Source organism: Anopheles funestus, chromosome 2RL (genome assembly GCF_943734845.2).
Source record: "Anopheles funestus chromosome 2RL, idAnoFuneDA-416_04, whole genome shotgun sequence".
NCBI lineage: Eukaryota > Metazoa > Arthropoda > Insecta > Diptera > Culicidae > Anopheles > Anopheles funestus.
This window is the reverse complement of record NC_064598.1, coordinates 22,892,050-22,912,995: the sequence shown is the minus strand read 5'-3', so window position 1 is coordinate 22,912,995 and position 20,946 is coordinate 22,892,050. Positions and strand designations below refer to the sequence as shown.

At 47.0% G+C, this 20,946-nt stretch overlaps 5 protein-coding genes across 7 annotated transcripts; 1 reads left to right on the top strand and 4 right to left on the bottom strand.

Moving 5' to 3' along the window:
• Positions 1 to 4: 4 nt before the first annotated feature.
• Positions 5 to 5,556, top strand: LOC125764429 (A-kinase anchor protein 17A). 3 transcript variants are annotated; one of them, XM_049428664.1, is made up of 6 exons: positions 5 to 202; positions 697 to 882; positions 974 to 1,434; positions 1,744 to 2,001; positions 2,299 to 2,506; positions 2,591 to 5,556. In XM_049428664.1, exons 2-6 carry the CDS (start codon positions 832 to 834, stop codon positions 5,126 to 5,128), a joined length of 3,516 nt encoding a protein of 1,171 aa, XP_049284621.1. In that variant the 5' UTR covers positions 5 to 202; positions 697 to 831; the 3' UTR covers positions 5,129 to 5,556. The 3 variants fall into 3 exon arrangements, with proteins under 3 accessions (XP_049284621.1, XP_049284619.1, XP_049284620.1); XM_049428663.1 differs by having other exon boundaries at positions 27 to 119; XM_049428662.1 differs by having other exon boundaries at positions 5 to 882.
• LOC125764430 (bumetanide-sensitive sodium-(potassium)-chloride cotransporter-like) lies at positions 5,236 to 11,639 on the bottom strand. Its single transcript, XM_049428665.1, has 8 exons — positions 10,888 to 11,639; positions 9,481 to 9,805; positions 9,026 to 9,125; positions 8,552 to 8,939; positions 6,956 to 8,477; positions 6,376 to 6,873; positions 6,028 to 6,307; positions 5,236 to 5,805 (listed from the first exon to the last, which is right to left on the bottom strand). The coding sequence occupies exons 2-8, from the start codon at positions 9,753 to 9,755 to the stop codon at positions 5,692 to 5,694; spliced, it is 3,177 nt and encodes a 1,058-aa protein (XP_049284622.1). The 5' UTR covers positions 9,756 to 9,805; positions 10,888 to 11,639; the 3' UTR covers positions 5,236 to 5,691.
• Positions 11,640 to 11,752: 113 nt separating this feature from the next.
• On the bottom strand, positions 11,753 to 16,829 carry LOC125764431 (bumetanide-sensitive sodium-(potassium)-chloride cotransporter-like). Its single transcript, XM_049428666.1, has 7 exons — positions 15,893 to 16,829; positions 14,615 to 15,105; positions 14,004 to 14,539; positions 12,949 to 13,925; positions 12,404 to 12,877; positions 12,054 to 12,324; positions 11,753 to 11,960 (listed from the first exon to the last, which is right to left on the bottom strand). The coding sequence occupies exons 1-7, from the start codon at positions 16,012 to 16,014 to the stop codon at positions 11,847 to 11,849; spliced, it is 2,985 nt and encodes a 994-aa protein (XP_049284623.1). The 5' UTR covers positions 16,015 to 16,829; the 3' UTR covers positions 11,753 to 11,846.
• A 72-nt stretch (positions 16,830 to 16,901) lies between these two features.
• LOC125764434 (coiled-coil domain-containing protein 149-A) lies at positions 16,902 to 19,648 on the bottom strand. The gene is made up of 5 exons (XM_049428669.1): positions 18,943 to 19,648; positions 18,179 to 18,880; positions 17,998 to 18,082; positions 17,774 to 17,918; positions 16,902 to 17,693 (listed from the first exon to the last, which is right to left on the bottom strand). The coding sequence occupies exons 1-5, from the start codon at positions 19,036 to 19,038 to the stop codon at positions 17,171 to 17,173; spliced, it is 1,551 nt and encodes a 516-aa protein (XP_049284626.1). The 5' UTR covers positions 19,039 to 19,648; the 3' UTR covers positions 16,902 to 17,170.
• A 101-nt stretch (positions 19,649 to 19,749) lies between these two features.
• LOC125764437 (uncharacterized) lies at positions 19,750 to 20,518 on the bottom strand. The gene has a single exon (XM_049428676.1). It carries the CDS (start codon positions 20,336 to 20,338, stop codon positions 19,931 to 19,933), a length of 408 nt encoding a protein of 135 aa, XP_049284633.1. The 5' UTR covers positions 20,339 to 20,518; the 3' UTR covers positions 19,750 to 19,930.
• Between the last annotated feature and the right edge of the window lie 428 nt (positions 20,519 to 20,946).

Sequence of the window (20,946 nt, the reverse complement as noted above, 5' to 3'; positions counted from 1 at the left end):
CAGCTGTCACTGGTACAAATCGACAGAAAAAGAAGAAAAACATGGCTGTCAAAAAGAGGAAACAAGATTGAGAAGAAAAGTTTGGAGCTGGTCAGCCTTTTTTTCTGTGCAGAAATACTGTAAAAGAGCATTGCAAAGAACTAATATTATATTCCTAGCGCACACAAACTGACGACGCCGAAAATAACCTGCAACGGGTTCGGTGCGGTGCTTCTACTATTGTTCCTGCGGTGGTGTGGTGTCTCTATTTCCAGGGATTTCTCGTCTCGTCTGGGCGGCTTGCTTCAAGCCCGCCGTCGTCCATGATGGCACCAGTACGCCCTGGCGAAAAAATGTTTCTCAGCTAATACCTCTTCTTTCTTCTTTCTATATGAACGCGCGTGCACACGAATTGTGGTGAAACTCGCTAATTTGTATGAAATAATGAAACTTCAACACGCCTTTACGCTTCACATTTGCTGTTGAACACTTTAATCGACGTTGTGTATGTGTGTGTGTGAATGTGAACTCTTTCCACAATCCATCAAACTGTTGGATGTGTCCTGGTTCCGTTGCAACAACAAAAAATAACGTTGTGAATAACGATCAACTTTGTATGTGTTTCCTGTGAACGAATTTGGTGTGTTTGGTGCGATCGGCCATTTATTTGTTACCGGATGCCGCACACATAATCGCAATACCGAAACAATGATACAGACCATACAGGATGTCAACGACTGTGTACCATTGTACCTGCCGCACAGCTTGTACCTCAAGCCGTTGGCCAAGTTCAACATCTCAGTTGCACTGCCCGCCTCGATCACTGGCAAAACCATCTCTAACTATGACGTTATGGAAAAGATGCGCCAGATGATACTGCCCGACAAGTTCTCCCTGCTAAAGGTAACGAATGGTGTGGTGTGGTGCTCGCTGAAGCGCCAAAGAGAATGTCTAATAATTCGTTTGGATTTCCCTTTCAATTTACCTGCCCTAGGTCTCAAAGAGCACCGTCGGTTTCATACGGTTCGAGGGAGAGCTGGAGGATAAGGGCAAGCTGAAAGCCGTCCTCTCCCGGCTCGATGGTCGTCCGCTACGACTAACCGGGTTCGAGGAATCGGTGAAAGTGCGAGCATCGGAGGCGAAGGACGAATTTCCCACACGGCACGATTGGGATTCGTTTTTCCGCGATGCCCGCAATATGGACGAGATGAAGGCGGGCGAACGGCCGGACACGATCCATTTCAGCAATCTCCCGATCAAGTGGTTCTGTCCGCGTCACGCCGAAAATGACGACGGAGCAAAGCCGAGCGAAAGCATCTTCAAACGTATCTTCGAGAAGTTCGGTGAGGTGCGGGCCGTCGACATTCCGGTCTGTGATCCGTACCGGGCACAGATGAAGGCGCACATGTCCGGCATGAAGAAGTTTAGCTTCGATCAGGAGATGTACTTCGAAGGGTATGTTGTGTGTTTGTGCCGGTTGTCTGTCCTCTTTCGTTTGGTCGCACAAACGGAGACGACAAAGGGAGGGAACCGGTTGCGGCAGGAAGGGATAGGAAGGAAATGTGCTCAATGCTGCTGATGCAGGAACGAGATGAAAGGAGAGGAGAACCCCGGCGGTCACGCAATAGCGCGTGTCCTGTGGTTTTAGAGAGAATGTTTGTTTCGCTATGTGTTTGTTTTGTTTTCTTTCTACTTTCTTTCCATCCTTGTGTCTGCCCTTGGTGTCGTCCACGCGTTGACACCGGGTATGTGTACGGGATGCAGGTATGTGCAGTTTTCCGAGTACGTCGGGTTCGTGAAGGCGATGGACGAGTTTCGCGGGATGAAGCTGGTACGGAAGGAAGGCGAACGCAATCTGGCCGTTACAATTGCGGTGGACTTCGATCGAACGAAACATCTGAGCGATTCGACGGTGAAGAAGCGGCAAATCGTGCGCGATCGTTTGATTGGAGCGGAACGCGAGAAGGAAGAGCTGGAAAAGAAGCGGCTGGCAGAGGAAGAAGCGCGCAAAGAGCAAGAAAGGTTTGAATTGTCTCGAGATACATCAATGTGATTCCTGTTGAACAAATGAATGGTTTACAGTTTGTTAGATTTCGTTATCAGCCACCTGAATCAATGTGATTCCGGATCGCTGTCACTGAACGTACGATACGTTATGATCTGTAGCACTACTAGAATGTGTATCCTTGTCATAGATCAGTATTCTTTATTTATCCAACCACAATTATTTATAAGTTCCATTAATCGTACGGCAGCCTTTTTAGCTAACCGCTTTTTTTTGCTATCGCCTTTTTATCGTTATCAATGCACATCACACAGAAAACGTCAGGAAGAGTTGCGTCAGGCTGAAATCGAAAAACAGTTGCAGCGGGAACAACGTCGCAAGGAGAAACATTTACAAAAGCTACGCCAGAAGGAATCGGACGAGATCAATCAGAAGATACGCTTGGAGGAAAGGAAGCTGCTAGAAGCACAACGGAAGCTGGAAAGCATTCGATTACTCGATGCACTATTTGATCGTATGAAGGTAATTTTGTAATGTGTTCCTTTTTTAAAATATGCAAGCATTTTCATCGTACCTTTTTACACCTTTCCACCTTTCCACACACAGTTAAAACAATCGCTAGAAAAAGGAAAACAGAAAAGTCTCGTATCGAGTGACGGCGAGGGTAACGATGATATGAGCATCAGCTCCATTAAAGATCGCCAGAAGAAGGCGAACAAGCTGAAGGCGACACAAGAAAAGGAGCTGGAAAAAATGCGCTTGCGCTTGAAGCAGGCAAAAGACGGCAGTGTACTGAAGAAAGTGCTGAGCACCGGGCTGGGAGTAAAAGTGGAACGGTCCCGTTCGCCGAGCATTAACACGATCAGCTCGGACGATGGTATTCTGAGCGATAATCCGCGCACGAAGACTAAAAAGAAACGTAAATCAGTAACAAACTCTTCCAAAAAGTCTGGCGGTTCTGGCATTTCCTCATCCGGAGGTTCCGACGAGGAAGAGCTACTATCGGGTGACGAGAAAGCCAAACGTGAAGAAGCGCAATCAATGCAATCGCAATATCCCACCCAATCGATGCCGTACGATCGTTCGATGGGTTACAGCCATCCGATGGTTGCGACAGCGAGTTACCCACCGGCTGGCATGTACCCGGGCATGGAATGGGCAGCAAGCATGAGCTATCCGTACCCGTACGATCCATTCTACGCACAGTACTACAGTTCGATGGCCTATCGCGGGGCGTATCGTACGGCTACCAGAGGACCACGGTATTCCCGGGGTGGTCTTGGCGGCGGAGGAGTGTCACGGGGCCGGGGCAGTGGATATCGTGGTCGCGGTGGGTATGATTACTATCGTGGAGGAGGAGGACGCGGCGGTGATGATTATGACGAGGATCGTTCATATTCGCGATCGAGGTCTCGGTCGCGTTCACGCTCGCGGCATCGTCGCCGTAGTCGAAGCCGGCGATCACGCTCAAGAAGTAGCCGAAGTCGTAGCCGTAGTCGCAGTAGGCGCAGCCGAAGCCGTCGTTCACGTTCCCGGTCTAGCTCACGGTCACGTTCAAGAACACGCTCAAGGTCGCGTAATTCCAAATCCAACCGTCACAGCCGCAGCCGTTCGAAATCTAGATCCCGGTCGCATAGTCACCGGCGAAGTAAACGTTCCCATTCGCGATCGCGCACACGGTCGGAAGATCGCGCTAAAAAGATTGCCGTGCAGATGTCGAAACCGATGTCAAAAAATTTGGTCTCTACCATCCGTGGCGCAACACCACCGTCCCGATCACGATCACGTGGCCATTCACGGTCAAAATCCCGGTCACGGTCACACTCGCGTTCTCGGTCGAACTACAAGCATCGTTCGTCCCGGAAGCATCGTTCATCTCGATCGCGCCGTGGTGATTCCGAACGCGAAGAACACTCCAAACCGAAGGAACCTCCGGAACCCATGGAACCGATGGTGGGTCCAATTGGACCACGATCACCACCAGAACCGATGCCGCAGGTACCTCAAGTAGGGGTACCGATCGATCAGAATGGCATTGGTGGGAGTGCTATGGTGGACGATGAGGAACCTTCGATGGTGTCGGAATCGTTTAAGAAACATCGGATTATTGTACGTACCGACACACTCGGTGCGAAGACTACAAAAGAGATCGAGGAGGAGGTGCGGGAGCGTTTGTTGCGGCAGCAAAAGGAGCGTGAGCTCGAAATGCGTAAAGAGCGCGAACTGCAGAAGCGAAAAGAGCGCCAATTGCAGAAGCGAAAAGAGGCCGAAGAAGAAGAGGATGATGAAGAGGAAGATGAGGACGATGAAGATGATGAAGAGGAGGAAGACGAAAGTGAGAACATTGAGCATCGGCAGCGACAACAGCGTGATGCTAAAATGTCCGCCCGAAGAGCACACAATCATGCGAAACCGTTGGAACCGTCAACGCACGGAAATGGTCAAAAGCGGAAAGAGGAACTTCATCGGAAACGGATCGTTACGGCACCGGTTCATCGCGACGACAAGCGGCACCGCATTGGACGTACCGACGGGCGTTCAAATGGTGAAAGTGCTCCTCGTGCATCTTCATCCTCTTCCGATTCGGAGGATGACAACGACGATGAGGACGAAGAGGACGAGGATACGTCCGGCAGTAGTAGTGGTGAGGAGGTAGATCATAGACGCCGTCGACCAACAGAGCGCTCGCGGATAAAACAATCCCCTGAAAGTCCCCGAGAGCGACGTCGCCGAAGATTTGAAACTTTACCATCGGTAGACAAAAGGCATGGCAAACAAATGGCACCGGAGAGCAGACATATTGCAGTGGAAGAGAAACGCGGTCGTGTTCCAGTTCGACCACCATCCGGGGCTACCGCGAGAGGAAGATCGCGTGAGGAACGGCATAGTAGCGGTGGTCGCCCGATTGATAAAGAAAATAGTCGCCAACGTCGATCGCCCAGTGGTGGCAGAGGACGGCATGTACAAACGCGCCAGCGTAGCCGAAGCCGGGAACATCATCGCAAATCATCGCATGCGCGGCCAGAAGGTCAGACAAACGCAGGAAGCAGTGGTGATGAGGCGAGCACACGGCGCAGAGGGGCTGTGGTAACCGTGGGTGGCTCTAGGCACCATGGTGGTTACCGTGGGAATCGCCGATCGTAGAGTAACACGTCTTCTTGAGATTAGGCTAGACTATTGATAGCAACGGACATGGTATAGTAGTAAAAATGTAGTAGTAAAAGCGAGAGTAAAATAGACGGAATATCTCATCGTTTCCTTACAAACTTTTAATTCGGAGATTTGGTTCTGTATTTTACTTCACAACAACAAAACTTTGTAAAATGGACCTGGAAAGTGTTCCGGCAATTGTAATGCATGACTATATAGATAGTCAGTGTTGCGCCAGGAACAATCGTCTGTTCCGAAAACTGTAGAAAATGTTTCACCTACTCAAAGTTGTAGCAAAAGCGCGATAACGTTTTAAACAGTGCATTGTCCGTTCGAGATTTTGCCTAAAAAGTGTGTATGTGTGTAGAAGTGTATAACATAACGAATGTGTATAAATAATAAATCTTCTTTTCCACAATCAATCATCGTTCATAGCGCGTACTATGTACAAGCTTACAGCTCATGTAAGAAATTTTACCAAAACTAGTTTATATACAGCTTGTTCATAAATATCTACATGTATGGAGAACTTAACGATAGTGATGGAATGGAAACGTTTACGAATAGAATGTTAGTACGGATGTTTGGTTGCCTCGCACGAGCAGCATCGGTGGCATATCTTTCGAGAGCATCTCTAGCCAGGACATGTACAGGGGAGCGGAAACAGTGCCCTAGAAGTATGGAAAATCAATGAATAAGCATCAATCGATCACCGTTTGAAGTAGTGTTGTGCTTGAGGAATCTTTTGAAAACAGTCATTAATATGAATCTTCAGTCTTTAAATCTTGAGTGGACTCTCAAAATAATCTTAAATCCTTCTTCAGATTCTCAGATCAGATCCTCTCAATCAGATTCACTCAACACTAGTATGAAGTATTGCTCGCAGAACTTACCATTCTAGGCATCGGCATAGACATCACGATCAGCTTTGCCTCGGCAGAGTGCTCTAGAAGCATTTCTCGCAGGCGTAGCTGTCGGTGAGTTTTTTCCGCAAGCGCAATACGCTCCGGTGAGCTAAGGTCCGGTGGTGTAAGTTGCGTTGGCATGTGCTCGAAGCTTTTTAATAGCTGCTGGTGCATCATTACCGTGTCCGATTGCGGTGGTTTCGTGACGTCTTGCAGCATGACCAGTGAGGAGTAGTCGATTCGTAACTTCGCTAACAAATTTGCCATACTGTGACAGGAGAGGAGACAGTGAATTGTTAGTTTTTGAAACATAACGACAGACAGAGTAGTACCTACTTCTTTTGTTCCAGCTCTAACTCCTTCTGCTGGTTGGTGAGGGCAAATACACGCACTTTACAGTGTGTCCATTTGGAGCGCAACGAAAGGATGTACGGGATGAGCATCGTAAGCCCACCGTCGTCGTATAGCCACCAGACATCGATCGTACCCTTCGATTGCTTGTGCCGGAAGACGTTCAAACGATCGTGTAGCTCCAGCGGTAAGCAGGATCCATTGCGGGTTGAACATGCGATACTGTCTCGACTAGTATTGGAGGGACTTTCGGTTTTCCGCCAACACTTCTTCATACTTTTCAATCCAAGGTTGGAATCGACGTACATAAGTTTGTTAGCACCAGGTGGAGCGGTATCAATAATTTGCTGCAAGCTAGATAAGGAGTCATTTGCGATCGTTCCAAGACTACCGTTGGAAGTAATGTCGTTAGTCAGATGGGAAAAATCAAGTCCATTCGGAAGCCTCAATATTGCTAAAGACATACGATTGTCGAACACATCGCTGGAAAGGAACAAACAGTTATGAGCGAGTTAGGTAGGTCAGATTAAAATACATCTTAACGCCATTCATCTGCCAAACTCACTTCAACACATTGTAGTAAGTCTGCAGCTCTTGTATGGAGCATCGCATCCAGTCAGCTTTGTAACCCACTAGCACGATATTGGGTGATAGTTTACCAACGCCAGATGTTTGTATTAACGCACGTACACCTTTCTCCAGTCCAATACCATCGATCAGCTGGTAGAATCCTTCTATCTTACGCGACTCCACAAAGCAGCGGCTCTCGGACGATCGAAGTTCGCGCTTTCGATGCGACAACCGCTCACCCACTACATCGCCCACTATCAATAACGCTTGGTTCTTCGTTATCTGATGTGCAAGATCGACAAGGGCCGGTCTGCTGGCAGGTTGCCCTGTCAGTACCAGCACCGATGGATGATAGTTCTTAACATGATCGCCAACGCACTGCAGTTTGAGCGCGGCTGACAAGGCACTCTTATAGCTTTGGGCTTGAGTTGTGGAACCCCAGTTCACATCCGGTTTGCGGTAGATAACGGCCAAATGGAGCACGAAGATCAACACCATTGTGACGCCGGTGGAGATGATATCGATCAGGAACATGATCAACACACACAGCACCGTACCGAACAGACTAACCCACTGGTTGTAAAATCGGAAAGTTGGTCGCCAACCGATCGGTTTTACGGTGGCCGCATGAAACGTGCAGAAGTTGATAAGTGCGTAAGACGCTAGATAGAAGTTAGAGATGAGCGGTGCTACAAGGTTAAGATTCGCCAACAAGACAAACAGCACCGATACGCACAGTACCAACGCATAGCTTCGATAAGGTTCGTTGCGTTTTCCGTACCCCTTAGCGAAGAACGTCAATCCCGGATAAAGCCGATCGGTTCCGAGCGCTTGAATGATGCGTGGAACCGATAAGAGATTCGTTAGCGCGGTGGACAGTGTTGCGGCAAAGCAACCGGCATAGATAACTGCACCGGAAACAGCCATTAGCTGCATGATGTTGTAGTCGTTGTGCAGCCCATACTTGCAAGGTTCCTCCGGGAGCGAACGCTGACAGATGGCGAACGTACCATTTACTAGATCCCTCAGATCGCCCGATGCATCACGGTAGCTGGCCGAACCAGCCAACAGCACAAATACAACGTACGAGATGCCGGAAATGAGAAGCGCTAGCAGTGTTCCCTTCGGTATGGCTGTAGCAGCATCTTTCAGCTCTCCACAGATGTTGGCACCTGCCTGTACACCCGTTACGCTCGGGAAGAATATCCCAAACACGCTGAAGAAATCCTGTTCGATACCTTCGCTGAAACGATAGTCGGGACCAAGGTTGTTCACGAACCGATCACCGGACACACCGGTAAATCCTTTACCCCGATCGTTGTCCGTACGTGGGCCAAGCAACACTCCCAGTACGAATCCTCCAATGGCGATCGCGATGGCAATGACGAGGAAGTTTTGTGCCTTCGTTTCCCAATCCATACCGACGGCACAGATGATCACCATGATCAGTATCGTAACTGTACCGACGAGTCGCATATCATTCACACCACCATCAATGATTTTAACACCAAAACTACCTGTGAACATGAATGGAATAGTCTCATATCTTAATCAACCTTTTTTTACAATGCAAGTAACAGCAACTACGCACCAAGCAGCTGGTTGAGGGAACTGCAGAAACCGATCGTGTTCATCGACGCCGACACAGAGTTGGAAAAGGCCAGCACTATACCGACTGCACCACCAAACTCTGGACCCAAGGAACGTGATATCAGGTAGTAGATACCTCCACCTTTCACTTGACCATTGGTACAGATGGCCGATAGGGATAGAGTGGTTATGACGCACACCAAATACGATAGGCCAATGATGAGCAGTGTCTCCAGTATACCTGCCAGTGACACAATCCAGCTAAGCCGCAGAAATAGCATTACACCCCAGATGTTAAGTAGACACGGTATCAGTACACCCTGGATCCACCCCAACCGCACATGATGGTCTGCATCGGTCGGGCGTTGGTCAGTCTTGTGGTTCGCCTCCTACAGGTGAGTGTGTTTAAGATTAATGTCCGTTTTATGCATCCAAACCAAGGTTATTGACACCAAGGTTTGTGATGAATGTTTACCGAGTCCTGCTCATCGAGATCACCGTGCAGTTCACCGATCGAAGGTCGTCGGATTGCTTTCTGCGAGGTACGATAATGTTCCAATCGTGGAAGAGGATCCCTAGGACGATGATATTCCGGTGAGTATAAAGAGATTTACTTGCGAATAAGGAATGTCGGTTAGTTTATCCCTACACCATAGATCTTCGATGCGGTGATTAGAACTTTGATGTGTACAAAACAAAGAGATCGTCAATCATCAAACCGACGGTTAGGCTAACGGTATCCAGTTGCAAGCTTTATTACATTTAATTATCTTTTAAAGATTTTTTTTATTGCCATTCGAGTTTTGTAATGCATACGTTTGTACAGCAAAGTATTAGGCTTATAGTGCTCGAGAAACTTTTTTCGTGGAATTTTTTTTTTACTTAACGGCTACAAACTACCAGGCGTCTCCTTTAAGCCGTTTCACATACCTGGTCAGGTGACTATCGACATCTGTAAGCTCCGCATGCACCGTATGATCGTCATATCCCGACTCGAGATCAATGGTAGTCCAACTCTGGTCTGCCGATTCAGCATCGATAGTAAAGATGACTTTTGGCAAATCAGCCAATGATGTGACCGTTGTTTGCTGCACACCATTCTCCTGCCCAGTATCCTCCTTGTTGGGCGTTATCTTTTTCGATCTTCTGATCGAGCTTAGAACGCGACTCGTTACGCTCACTATACCGTACTGTTCCCACACCATTATACAACAATTGTGTCGCTAACTTGTACTTACACCCAGCAACGGAAACTCTAGATATATTTTCAATGCATGAATTTAATAAGCACAACCATAACCGATCGGTACAATTACATCTGCTGAACTGAAACTTGCTTTCGGGCGAGGTGTTGCACAAACATGGCAGATAAGTGTTCGAAGAAAAAAAACGCACATTCACGTTGTCATGTACTGGCGGAACTGTTTGCCTTGCCTGGTTCTGTTCTGTTCCAACACATTTTTGCACCAGTTTGGGTTATTTCGGGTAGAACAAGTAAACTAGTGTGCCGGTTTTCATGCTGCAGCACAACATTTGTCGCAGGTGAAAATTGTTTAACCAAATACAGCGCCAATCAGCTGGTTGATTGAGCGTTACGAATAAGACAAGCGCGCGCACACACACTGGCCGTTTGAAGAATGGGCGGTTTCTTGCTTGTTTGCTCACTGGTTTGGATTGTCCTGCTTGAAATTGTTGTGTGGTGCTTATTTTTTAAACGAAAAACATGTGATTTCTAGAAAAAAATAATCCTAAATCAAAGTGTTGTTGTTGGTTAAGTGAAGAAAGCAAAGAGTTCAAGTTTTAAGCTAATTATGATCTGCAGTAGGAATCCTTGGAACCAGTCACGATTATGCACGATCATCTGTTTCCGGTCTCTTTGTGGGAAATGGTTTGATTGCTGCCACATCGATCATCAACATATCATTCGAATGGTTCCGTTCCGTTTGACAAATTAAAAATTCCTACCAATGGCCAAACCACTTTCTTTGTGTGCGCTAATTTAATGCTTTAACGTAAAGATGTAACGTGTTAAGGTTGCTCTGCGCAATATTCACGTTACGTGGAGTGAAAATTATCTCCATTCCAGATCGATCGGTTCGCTCTGGATCGTACTGGATGGATATGTTTGTTTGTCGTTCGATCGAACCGGAAACAATCCAGAAGAAAACAAGCAAACCCACTCCATCGTTGTAGTGTGGCTACTAACGTGTTGATTAATTTACGCGTCCATATTTTGTGCGTCGGCAACGTGGTGCTAAATGGATGAATAATCTAGCGATTTCAACACACTTTCACGGGTCCAAAAAGAAAAAAATGGAAAGCAATTAATACACTTACTTCAACACTTTTATATATACGTATTGCAACAAATAATCTCTGTAATGCTACACATGATATCCACCAAGGCGTGTTGTTCGCTGTACAACGTGTACTGGCCAGTTAAATCACTTCAACGCGCCACAACACTAACTACCGGAGTCAAACTGTTAAGAACTTGTGCGACGAGTTTATGTAGACGGTGGCGTTGGTTTTATTCGAATGGAAAAATTTTCACAAAAAACCTCCCACAAAACCGTTGAGCGTGTACAGTCAGGCAACTGCCAGGTGGATGGTTTAAACAGCTGCCAGTGTTTTCATACAATTGGCAAGTGTCTGTCTCAGACTGTCTTTATCGAACTTATCTATGATCGAACATGAAAGGAATGCTGTGCGTGTGACTAAATTTGCACGAAAACAATGCACGCGTACGCGTACTGTACAATGTCGGGGAATGTGATCTGTTTCGGAGCTGAGCTATATTGGTGGGATCGCTCGTGTCTGTTTGAAGCATTCTTTTTTTTTTTTTTTGAACGAAAGTTCCAGCAAGTAGTTCAATCAATCAGTGCTATGTACCAGGTTGTGGCTTGGGTGTTTGTTTTCCATAGTAAGGAAATAAGTTTATATCAACAATGTGATTAGGTGCGGGATCGATATGGAAAACAGTAACATTATTGTCTGTTTGTCGCTGTATCGGTTGATTTGTAACGATAAGTACGATCGGAACGGTGGGAGGAAAAAAAAAACATCACCCGGCATGATCCAATTAGCATACGGTATTTGCTGTGTGCTTTCCCAATTCACAATCGTCTGCTGGATGTCGAAGAATGGCGCTAAATTTGCAATCTACGAGTGTGGTGTGGAACTCAAAAACAACATCGATACGATTACGTATGATCAGAGCGTTAGCTTTATTTTGGGACACTTTATGCACTGCCCAACTACACCTAGCCGTATGGGGTAATGCTTCGGTTCGATATCTAGGAGTAGAAGGTGAGGACCTCCGTTTGGTTGCCACGCACCAACAGGAATGGTGGCATATCCTTGGTTAACATTTCAAGCCAAGACATGTACAGTACGGCCGATACAGTATCCTGTGCGGTGGTGTTAATAGAAGAAAAAGCGACATTAGTACAAACAGTACTTGAGGGCGCACAATGGTAACGCGTCGTGCGAGCAACACTTACCTGTCTGGGAACGGGCATCGACATGACGATCAGCGAAGCAGACTTCGAGTGTTCCAGCAGCAGTTCCCGAAGACGCAGCTGACGGTTGGTTTTGATTTCAAGCTGCTGTTTCTCCGCCTCCGACAGTACGGGCAGATCGTCGTTGCTACCGGTGACGGTACGCAACAGCTCCCGATGCTCCTCAATAGTCGATTCCATCGGTTTGTCCGTCACCTTGACCATCGTGAGACTGAGATAGCTGATACGCAGCTTATCGAGTAGCAGTTTCAAGCTGTTGCGCGATAAAAAGCAGCGAGAGCATTAGTGTGGGATTGAGCAAGCATAACTACACCACATTGCACCATACTTACTTCGTTTCCTCCTCCTGCAGGTTAACCGACGAGAGTGCAAACACGCGTATCTTGCACTTTTCCCACTTCGAGCGCGTCGTTATGATGTACGGTAGTAGCATCGTTAACCCACCATCATCGTACAACCACCAGACATCGATCGTGCCCTTCGGTTGCTTTTGCTTGAACAGATTCGCTTCCGGTTCGGCTATTACCGGGGGCGCGACATAGTCAAAGGTGGGAGCGGCATGGAACGTTGGAGCCGGTGAAGTTTGGCTGGAACGGTTCGATTGTATTAGCTCGTGCAGATCGAGATTCGAGTTGACCGGCATCAACGAACGGCGGGCTGCCATACGCTTGGACGTAATCGATACGGTCGTTTCCGGTGGTGATGGAATCGTCGTGTACAGGTCACTGCTCGACAAACCCTTGAAGATGTCAAGCCCTTTACCCATGCGCAGAATCAACAGTGCAAGCCGATTATCGAACGCGGTACTGCACATACAGGGGAGAGATTAAACTGTAAGAATAATACAAGATTGTTGCTTCCTTCACCTAAAACTTACTGCAACGTATTGTAGTACGCATTCAGCTGTTGGTGATCTGCAGTGCGCCAGTTGGTTTTATAACCCAGCATCAGAATATTGGGCGCCAAACGTCCAAAGCCCGTCGACTGGATCAAACACCGTGCGCCCTGATCGAAGTCTACACCGTCGACAATTTTGTAGAACGCCCGAATGTTCGAATCCTTCAGGTAATTCTTGCCCATGTCGGACAGTGCTCGTCGACGTTTGTACGGCAAACGTTGGGGAATTATGTTACCGATCACCATCAGCGAACTGTGCTTGGTGATGAGATGTGCCAGATCGATCAGTCCCGGACGGTGCATGGGATCGCCGGCTATTGCAAGAATTTGTGGCTGATAGTTCTTGACGTGATCGCTCGTACCCTCCAGGTTGAGTGTGGAGTTGAGTGCGGTTTTGTACGCTTGTGCCTGTACGGATGAACCCCAGTTTGCTTCGGGTTTACGGTACACAACCACCAGATACAGCACGAAGATGAAAGCCATCGCGATGAAGGACGATACGACCGAGATCAGGAACATGATCGCGACGCAAAGCACGGTAGCGAGTAGACTGACGTACGGGTGGAAGTAGCGGAATGTAGGACGCCATCCGAGTGGTTTCACGGTCGCGGCATGGAAAGTGCAGAAGTTGATGAATGCATACGATGCCAGGTAAAGGTTAGTGATGAGCGATGCGATCGCATCCAGATCGGCAATCAGAATAAAGATGAGCGACACTAGAAAGACAAGCCCGTAACCACGGTACGGTTCGCCGTGCTTGCCATAACCCTTCGAGAAGAAGATCAGACCCGGATAGATGCGATCGATACCGAGTGCCTGGATGAGCCGTGGTACGGAGAGAATGTTCGTGAGGGCCGTACTGAGAGTAGCAGCCCAACATCCCGCATAGGTGATGGCGCTGGTCAGTGAAATTAGCTGCATAACCGTGTAGTCGTTCAGCAATCCATACGTACAGTTCTGTCAAGCAAAGGTCCAATTGTTTGTGTTCTAGTAATGCGATAAGACATTCTTACAATATTCCCACAATCTACTTACACCTGCAGCGCAGCTAGTAAACGTAACACCAACAATATCGGAAGCGTTGCCGGATGCTTGCCGGACCGCGGCTCCTGCTGCCATGAACGAAAAAAGCACATACGAAATAGCGGATATGAGACACGCCCACAGGGTTCCTTTCGGAATAGCTTTCGCCGGATCGCGCAGGTCACCGCAGATGTTCGCTCCGCTCTGGATGCCGGTCACACTCGGGAAAAAGATTGCAAACACGCTGAAGAAGTTCTGCTGCACACCGTTCATCACCGTATAGCCCGGGCCCATGTTGGCCGCCAGCAGAGTCGTCGAAATGCCCAGAAATCCTTTACCGATCTCCTCGGTAGAATTGCCCGGACCGATGATAGCGCCGATAATGAAGTTAAAGATGGCCACAATGATCAGTACCAGGAGGAAGTTCTGTGCCTTCACCTCCCAATCCATGCCGATGGCACAGATGATGATCATCAGCAACAGAAACACTGAACCAACGATGCGAATATCGTTGGTACCTCCATCGACGATCTTCGTATCGAGACTTCCTGTTTGAGTGGAACAGATTTAAGTGTGAGAGGGTTTGCCTTCATCTCTCCACGGACACGTCCAGGTTAACTTACGCAGTAGATCATTCAGTGAGCTGCAGAAACCGATCGTATTCATGGCCGCGTTCACCGAGTTGGCGAACGCAAACACAATACCGACCGAGGCACCGAACTCCGCCCCGAGTGAGCGAGATATTATGTAGTACAGGCCACCACTCTTAATCTGTCCGTTCGTGCAGAGCGCGGACAGTGACAGCGTGGTCATGACGCACACCAGATACGAGAGGGCTATAATGATCAGCGTCTGAATGATACCGGCCTCACCAACAACCCAGCTCAGACGCAGGAACAGCATCACTCCCCAGATGTTGAGCAGACACGGTGTCAGTACACCCTGCACCCAACCGAGCCGGATTGCATGGGCAGGTGCTTTGCTCTCTTCCTCGAGCTGTTCCTCCGGTTCTCCATCCTTGGAATCACGCGGATCGCCATGCAGCACACCGATCGAGGGTCGCTTTGCATTGCGCTGCGATGCCCGGTAATGGTCCAAACGGGGCAATGGTTCACTGTGAATGACGCGTAGGGCTCAGGGTTAACGGGATTAAGGTGCATTACATAATCACCCGGTAGGGCCACCGATCAACCGTGGTGCTTAATCTTGACACTGGCGAACCGCGCGTACCAGCGACGGACGGTTCATTTCAGGGCTGACCACCGATCAACCGAGGTGCTGACGAGCGAATCGTAATCAAATTAATACCGCCATCAGCACAACATACACACAGAAAGAGAGGACTGGCGTGTGGTTGTGCTTCGAAATTTCACACCATTAGTTAGCGAATATTAGCAGTCGAATGAGTACGGCAAACGATGCGGGTGTTAATTGAATCATTTTTTTATAGCTCCATAATGGTGGGTTACAGGGAACTGCCGGTTCGCCCCAGAGAAGTCGGACTGGGTCATCGTTTTTCCGAATGAATGATCATTGAAAAACAGGTATATTTTTAAGTCTGCAAAGATCTGTGCATAGTGGAGAGGCTGGATCTCAGCTGTTTTTTTATTGGTTTCCATGGGCCGCGATCCTTTGGCATCGAGTATTTTGCTGTTAAAGTTTAGATAAGATTTTCCGGAGACACCATGTGCTTTGTAGGATTAAGAAATATTCTTAATTTTGCGCAGTGGCATATTTGATCACATGTACCTTACTAAATTTACTATATTAGTTGTAGGGCAGAAATCCTGCTATCTAACTGAGTACTTAAAGAGCGTGGAACAGCTTCATTATTCCGAATTCTCCAAATCTCTAATGGGTCCTTATTCTTGTAAGAAATAACACAACTTCACCAAACTTACCTCAGTCCCAGCAAACTGTCTCGATGCATTCGACCATTCCCATTACTCATCTCCAAAACCACGTTTTCGTCAGAAACGGTAATGGTCGGGTTATCGTAACCCTTTGGATCAGTTCGCACCATTTTGGAGAACACAGAATATTCTCCAAGCTCGTTTAAGAATACAGCACTTCGGCCCAACAAACTTGTAGTTTTAATCTTTTCGTTTGGTTTTACTCGCTTTTTACTTTTAGTACACGAAACTTTCACCTGTACTTTGCCAACTTCAATTTCGCTATCACTTTGTTTGTATTTGCACTCACTCAGGGGGCATCCAGCAATTGTTCCATTGGACACGCTTTAGGAACAACTGTGGACGGTAAAGTCCCTTCACTAGCAAGCACAGTGTGTGATTGACACAAAAACGATCCCGAAACGAGGCGAACCATTCGTCAGACCACCGACACGAATAAACTGAAATGGATACGGGAGACTGTGCACCGCCGAAGTCATAAACCCCGTCTGTGCTTGGCGTAGGGCTTTGCCATCTTATATATATAGAGATATGTTGTCCGTGCGCCCCGATCAACACGGACTGACATCGGTTTGCAATCGCAGCAGCGGGACAACATGTAATGGGGAAGGATTTGGTGACGATAAATCTCACCCTGATAGCGCCTTACCCCTACAGTGTGCTGGAACGATAGACTTCACCTGTCGTTGCGTTGCGGTGAGTTTTAGCGAACTACCGCTAACATGACGACTCGTCGCGATCCTGCGTCTTGCTACGGATGGAACAATCGTGCAAGATTAGCGCATCGGACAATTGGTCAGTGTCAACGGCACCGGCTAGCCAGACGGTTGAAACCTGGGGATTTTAAGACGGTGAGGCACATGGTAAACGTCACACAGCATGTGCCTTTGATAGACAGATTCCTAAGCAAGGTGATCTTTATCCCTTCTCTTTCGTAAACACCTCCTTTCTTCATTGCACCATTGGACGGATGGATGGATTGAATGTCTGGTATAGATTCGTTTTTCTTCAATTATTTATTATTGATAACAATTTTCCAATCCGATTCCTTCGAATTCGTGACATTTTCCATCACAAAACTCACGTCACGTGAACCGGAGGATCACGAGGGATCTTTTCCAGTACCGGTTCACCACTCACTAATGAAGCATCGTGCTACGATTAGAATAAAAGTAACGTGTTGTTCATCTGAAAGGTGTTTGAGAATGTGAAGACATGGAAAAACGAGTGGAAAAATCGATCTACGAAATTGGTGGATCCGGAGGTTTAGGATAGATTTTCATTTGCCGTTTCCTTAAACTGTTCGATCAGAGCTGCGATATCGTCCGGCAGTTGAGGTAACTGTTCATCGGTTTGAAGATCACGTTCGACAGACGCCACCAGTTGCTCAATCGCAGCCTGCAATTCTTCCGTATTGGAGATGTTTGACGTTGTCGCACTATCGCCCGTGCAGCGACCGGCTACATCATCATCCTCTTCGTCATCGGAACAACTCAGTACGCAACTTTTATTCGAGCTCGATGAGAGTGGTTCCGTACGCTGTCCACTATGCGATGGTCCACTGGAACTATTACCCTCCAGGGTTCCGTTCGCTTCTAGTGTGGGTTCAGACGTTTCGTTACGGTGCCGAACGATAATATCACCATCTTGGTCCTGATCAACTGTAGCCGAACTGTACCCATTCAGTAGGTACTGTGAAGGCGATAGGCTAGCCATCGTTGTCCGGTCATCACTACCAGCTAGCGTCTTAATGTGACGCTCTAGTTCAGCTATTTTAGTAGCTAGCAACCTGCGAAGGTAACAATCAGAACAAGAGTTAAAATCGTTGCCAAACGTTACTTTAAAAAAAACAGCCTTTCGATTCCGTACTTATTTGTCTTCTTTTGATGCGAGAGGGCGAGACTTTTGTCGTTCACATTGTCCAGCAGTGCTAGGCAGAGTGATTTCAGATCGGAAATTGTAGCCGCTTTAAGTGGGAGCTCATCAACGGTTCCATTCTCTAGCAAGTGTTTTACTGAAATTGAGGAAAACACAAGGAATATTATTACCACTTGCAACGATCAGTCGCGTATGAACGCTAGTGTGATGCAAACCTTGCGAATGGGACATGATCGTTTTGTTATTGTTGTTAGTACCAAGCTTAATAATGCCTTTCTTCCGGTTCGTTTCGAGCATCGACTAATAGTCGGGAGGTGTTTTGTTGTTAAAAATAACACAAATTGTTACACACATGAGTTAGTTCAGTTTCGACCGGTAGCGTATTAAAACCTTTACCTTATATTTGCTGGCCGCTTGCCGTGCCAGACTTAGTTCGTTCTCGATGTTGGCGATCTTTTCCGTTTGATATTTATTCTCCAGTATCAGCCCATCGATATCCAGCAGGGTCTGTGAGGCACCACTCCCAGCCCCTCTCAGGGCAACGTTCAGTTCGTGGTTTAATCGGTGGGCTTTGCACTTGTAGGCGTCTCGTTCCGTCACCGTTTCTTCCTTTTCATCCAGCAGCGATCGAAAGTCGTACTGCAACTGTGCGTTGCGCTTTCGCAACTGTTCGAGCTGGGCGATGAGTTGCGATTTTTCGGCCTGCCACGTTTTGTCGCCGTTGGTTGTTAAAAGCGAATCATTGGTGGCCCTTAGCTTGGTACAGGTGTCCTGCAGCTCAACGTTTCTTGCTCGCACCACTTTGATGTCACCCTCGAGATCGTATAGGCGCTGCTTGAGCGATTCCACCTCGGTCGTTAGTGCCTCGTTCCGTTCCCTTGTTTGTTTGACCAGCAGACTAACGGCCGAACTGTTTCCGAATCCGGCCGCTTGAAAGTCGGGTGCGTTTAAACTGTTCTTGATGGCAGAATACCGAAGCTGTATCGTTTCGGCCATCAGTTTGAACTGGTCACGCTCTGTACGACATTTCTCCAGCTCGTAGCGCATTATTTTCAAAGCTTCTACCTTACTTTGTAGCTTTCGGCTGAGGGCTGTATACTGGAATTTAAAGTTAAACATTTAGTTTCATACAAGCAGTATTTTATTATTCAGATACATACCTCCTGTTCGTCACTTTCCGTATCCATATGGTTACTTTTGGATGGGATAGAATTAGTTGGGGGTTTCCTACCCCTGGCCATACTTGTGCTGGCCATTTTATAAAGATTCGTATCGCTTGAGTTTATAGTACCTTAGCTGACCATTGATTAAGCTTGATTGGGAGTTTTTCCAATAAAAAGGCTGATTTAAAAACAACGTGCGCGAATGTTGTTGAACGTGATTGTTGTCATCGATTTTTACGTGATCGACTCTATGCGCTGCGTGTTGTATTCGTGGGATGAATCTCATCGATTCTCAATACATACACCATGTTAAACCTGTACAGCGCGTTGTTTTCCTTACAAATAAGCCATTTCAAAATGATCTATCTACACTAAGCTTATTTAATACACTTCTATCCTTGTGGAACTTGCGTTTGATAATTTATTTAGCAGTACACACTGCTTTTTTACACATTGTTTATATCGTATCATATATGTCATCTTGTTTGGTAGTGTGTGTGAAGGTTTATATAACACATTTCGGGAGTTCAAGTTTTTGTTCCCTTTCGGTCGATTCCGATTTCAAAAAAGCCGTTAGAAACCTTAATGTTTACAGGGATATTGTAAATGTCCTTATTCGTTGATAAATTGAGATAAAATCTTAATATAACATAAAATATGTTAAATATAGAGTGTTGTACTATACCCCATGGATAAAATTGTGGAAGAGAAACAAAACACATGAAAATCGTTGAACAAAAACGTACGAAATATGAAATAAAGGAAATGTATATTTATTCAAATTTAGAATAGTGTTCCAGCAACGACTTAGGACAATTGGTATAGATCAGTTCACAGTCGGCTCCGCTCACTCCAAGATTTTCCGCCATTTCATATTTAGCTCTGTCACGATATTCCGATTCTCCAAAAGACTTATGAAATGAAGGTCTACAAACAACAAAAGCATAATTATATTCATACGCACAGCCCGCCTTTAGGGTGTTACTTACGTTAGCAAAAAATGTGTCACCTCCATCAGCAGATCTTCCCGATTCGCTTCCCGATGAAATGGACTTTGGGCCAACTCGCAGACACTTTTCGCCAAACAATCCGAACCAAATTCCATCGTTTCCAGTAACTCTTCCACCGCCCGGTACAACTGTCCGGCCGTCAGATCGGAATTTGGATGGGTGACCGAACGCTTGAAATCGCGGGCCGACACGACGGTCATCGGTTTGAAGCGGCCCTGTACAACACCGATGAGGGCCCGTGCCCAGTACGCCGGTTTGTAGAAGTCCATCAATCGAAACGGAAGGTTATAGTTGACCTGGAACCCCAAATTGATGCCCAAACGTCGAACGGGGTACTCTTTTGTCGGTGACTTAAACAGCCGCCCATTGGTAACGGTGCACATCGTAAGCTAGATGGTGGGAAATTGTGCGTTAAGATCAACCAATGGAAACCCTGCCCGTGTTTGACGCGGTGTGATTGATTACGGTGCGGACGTTTATTCCCCGAAAGGTACTTTAATACCGAAACCTACCTGTAGAGTGGTCATCGGTGGGAAAACCAGTGCTTTCGCTTGGCCGCCAACTGCAGCGTGCGAAACATGGTACGCAAGGGTTGCAAAAAGGAAAATTATTACTCCGAACTTCATCACTTGCGCTGTACGCGGTGTGGACGCAACACTAACAATGAGATGGGCCAAAAATTTGAATTCTTTTTTCCGAAGAATTCTACACAGCCAGAAGAGAAAGTGTTTGTTTGTGCCATTGAAGTGAAAAGGCGCTAATTGGGAGCGCTTTTGTCAACGATCTGGTTCTGGGTTGCTGATCGGTTACTGATCAAAAGGTACGGATGACATGATTAGTTAACTGATTAACACCTTTCCACGGTGTGTTGATTTTGAGGTAAATTTGAACAAGCGTTACAATAGAAGCGAGATGTCTTGTTTAGCTTGCTGGCATTGTAAGTTATGGCTAGAATAAAACTGTCCCACTAAACATTTGTCGGCACTTGTTG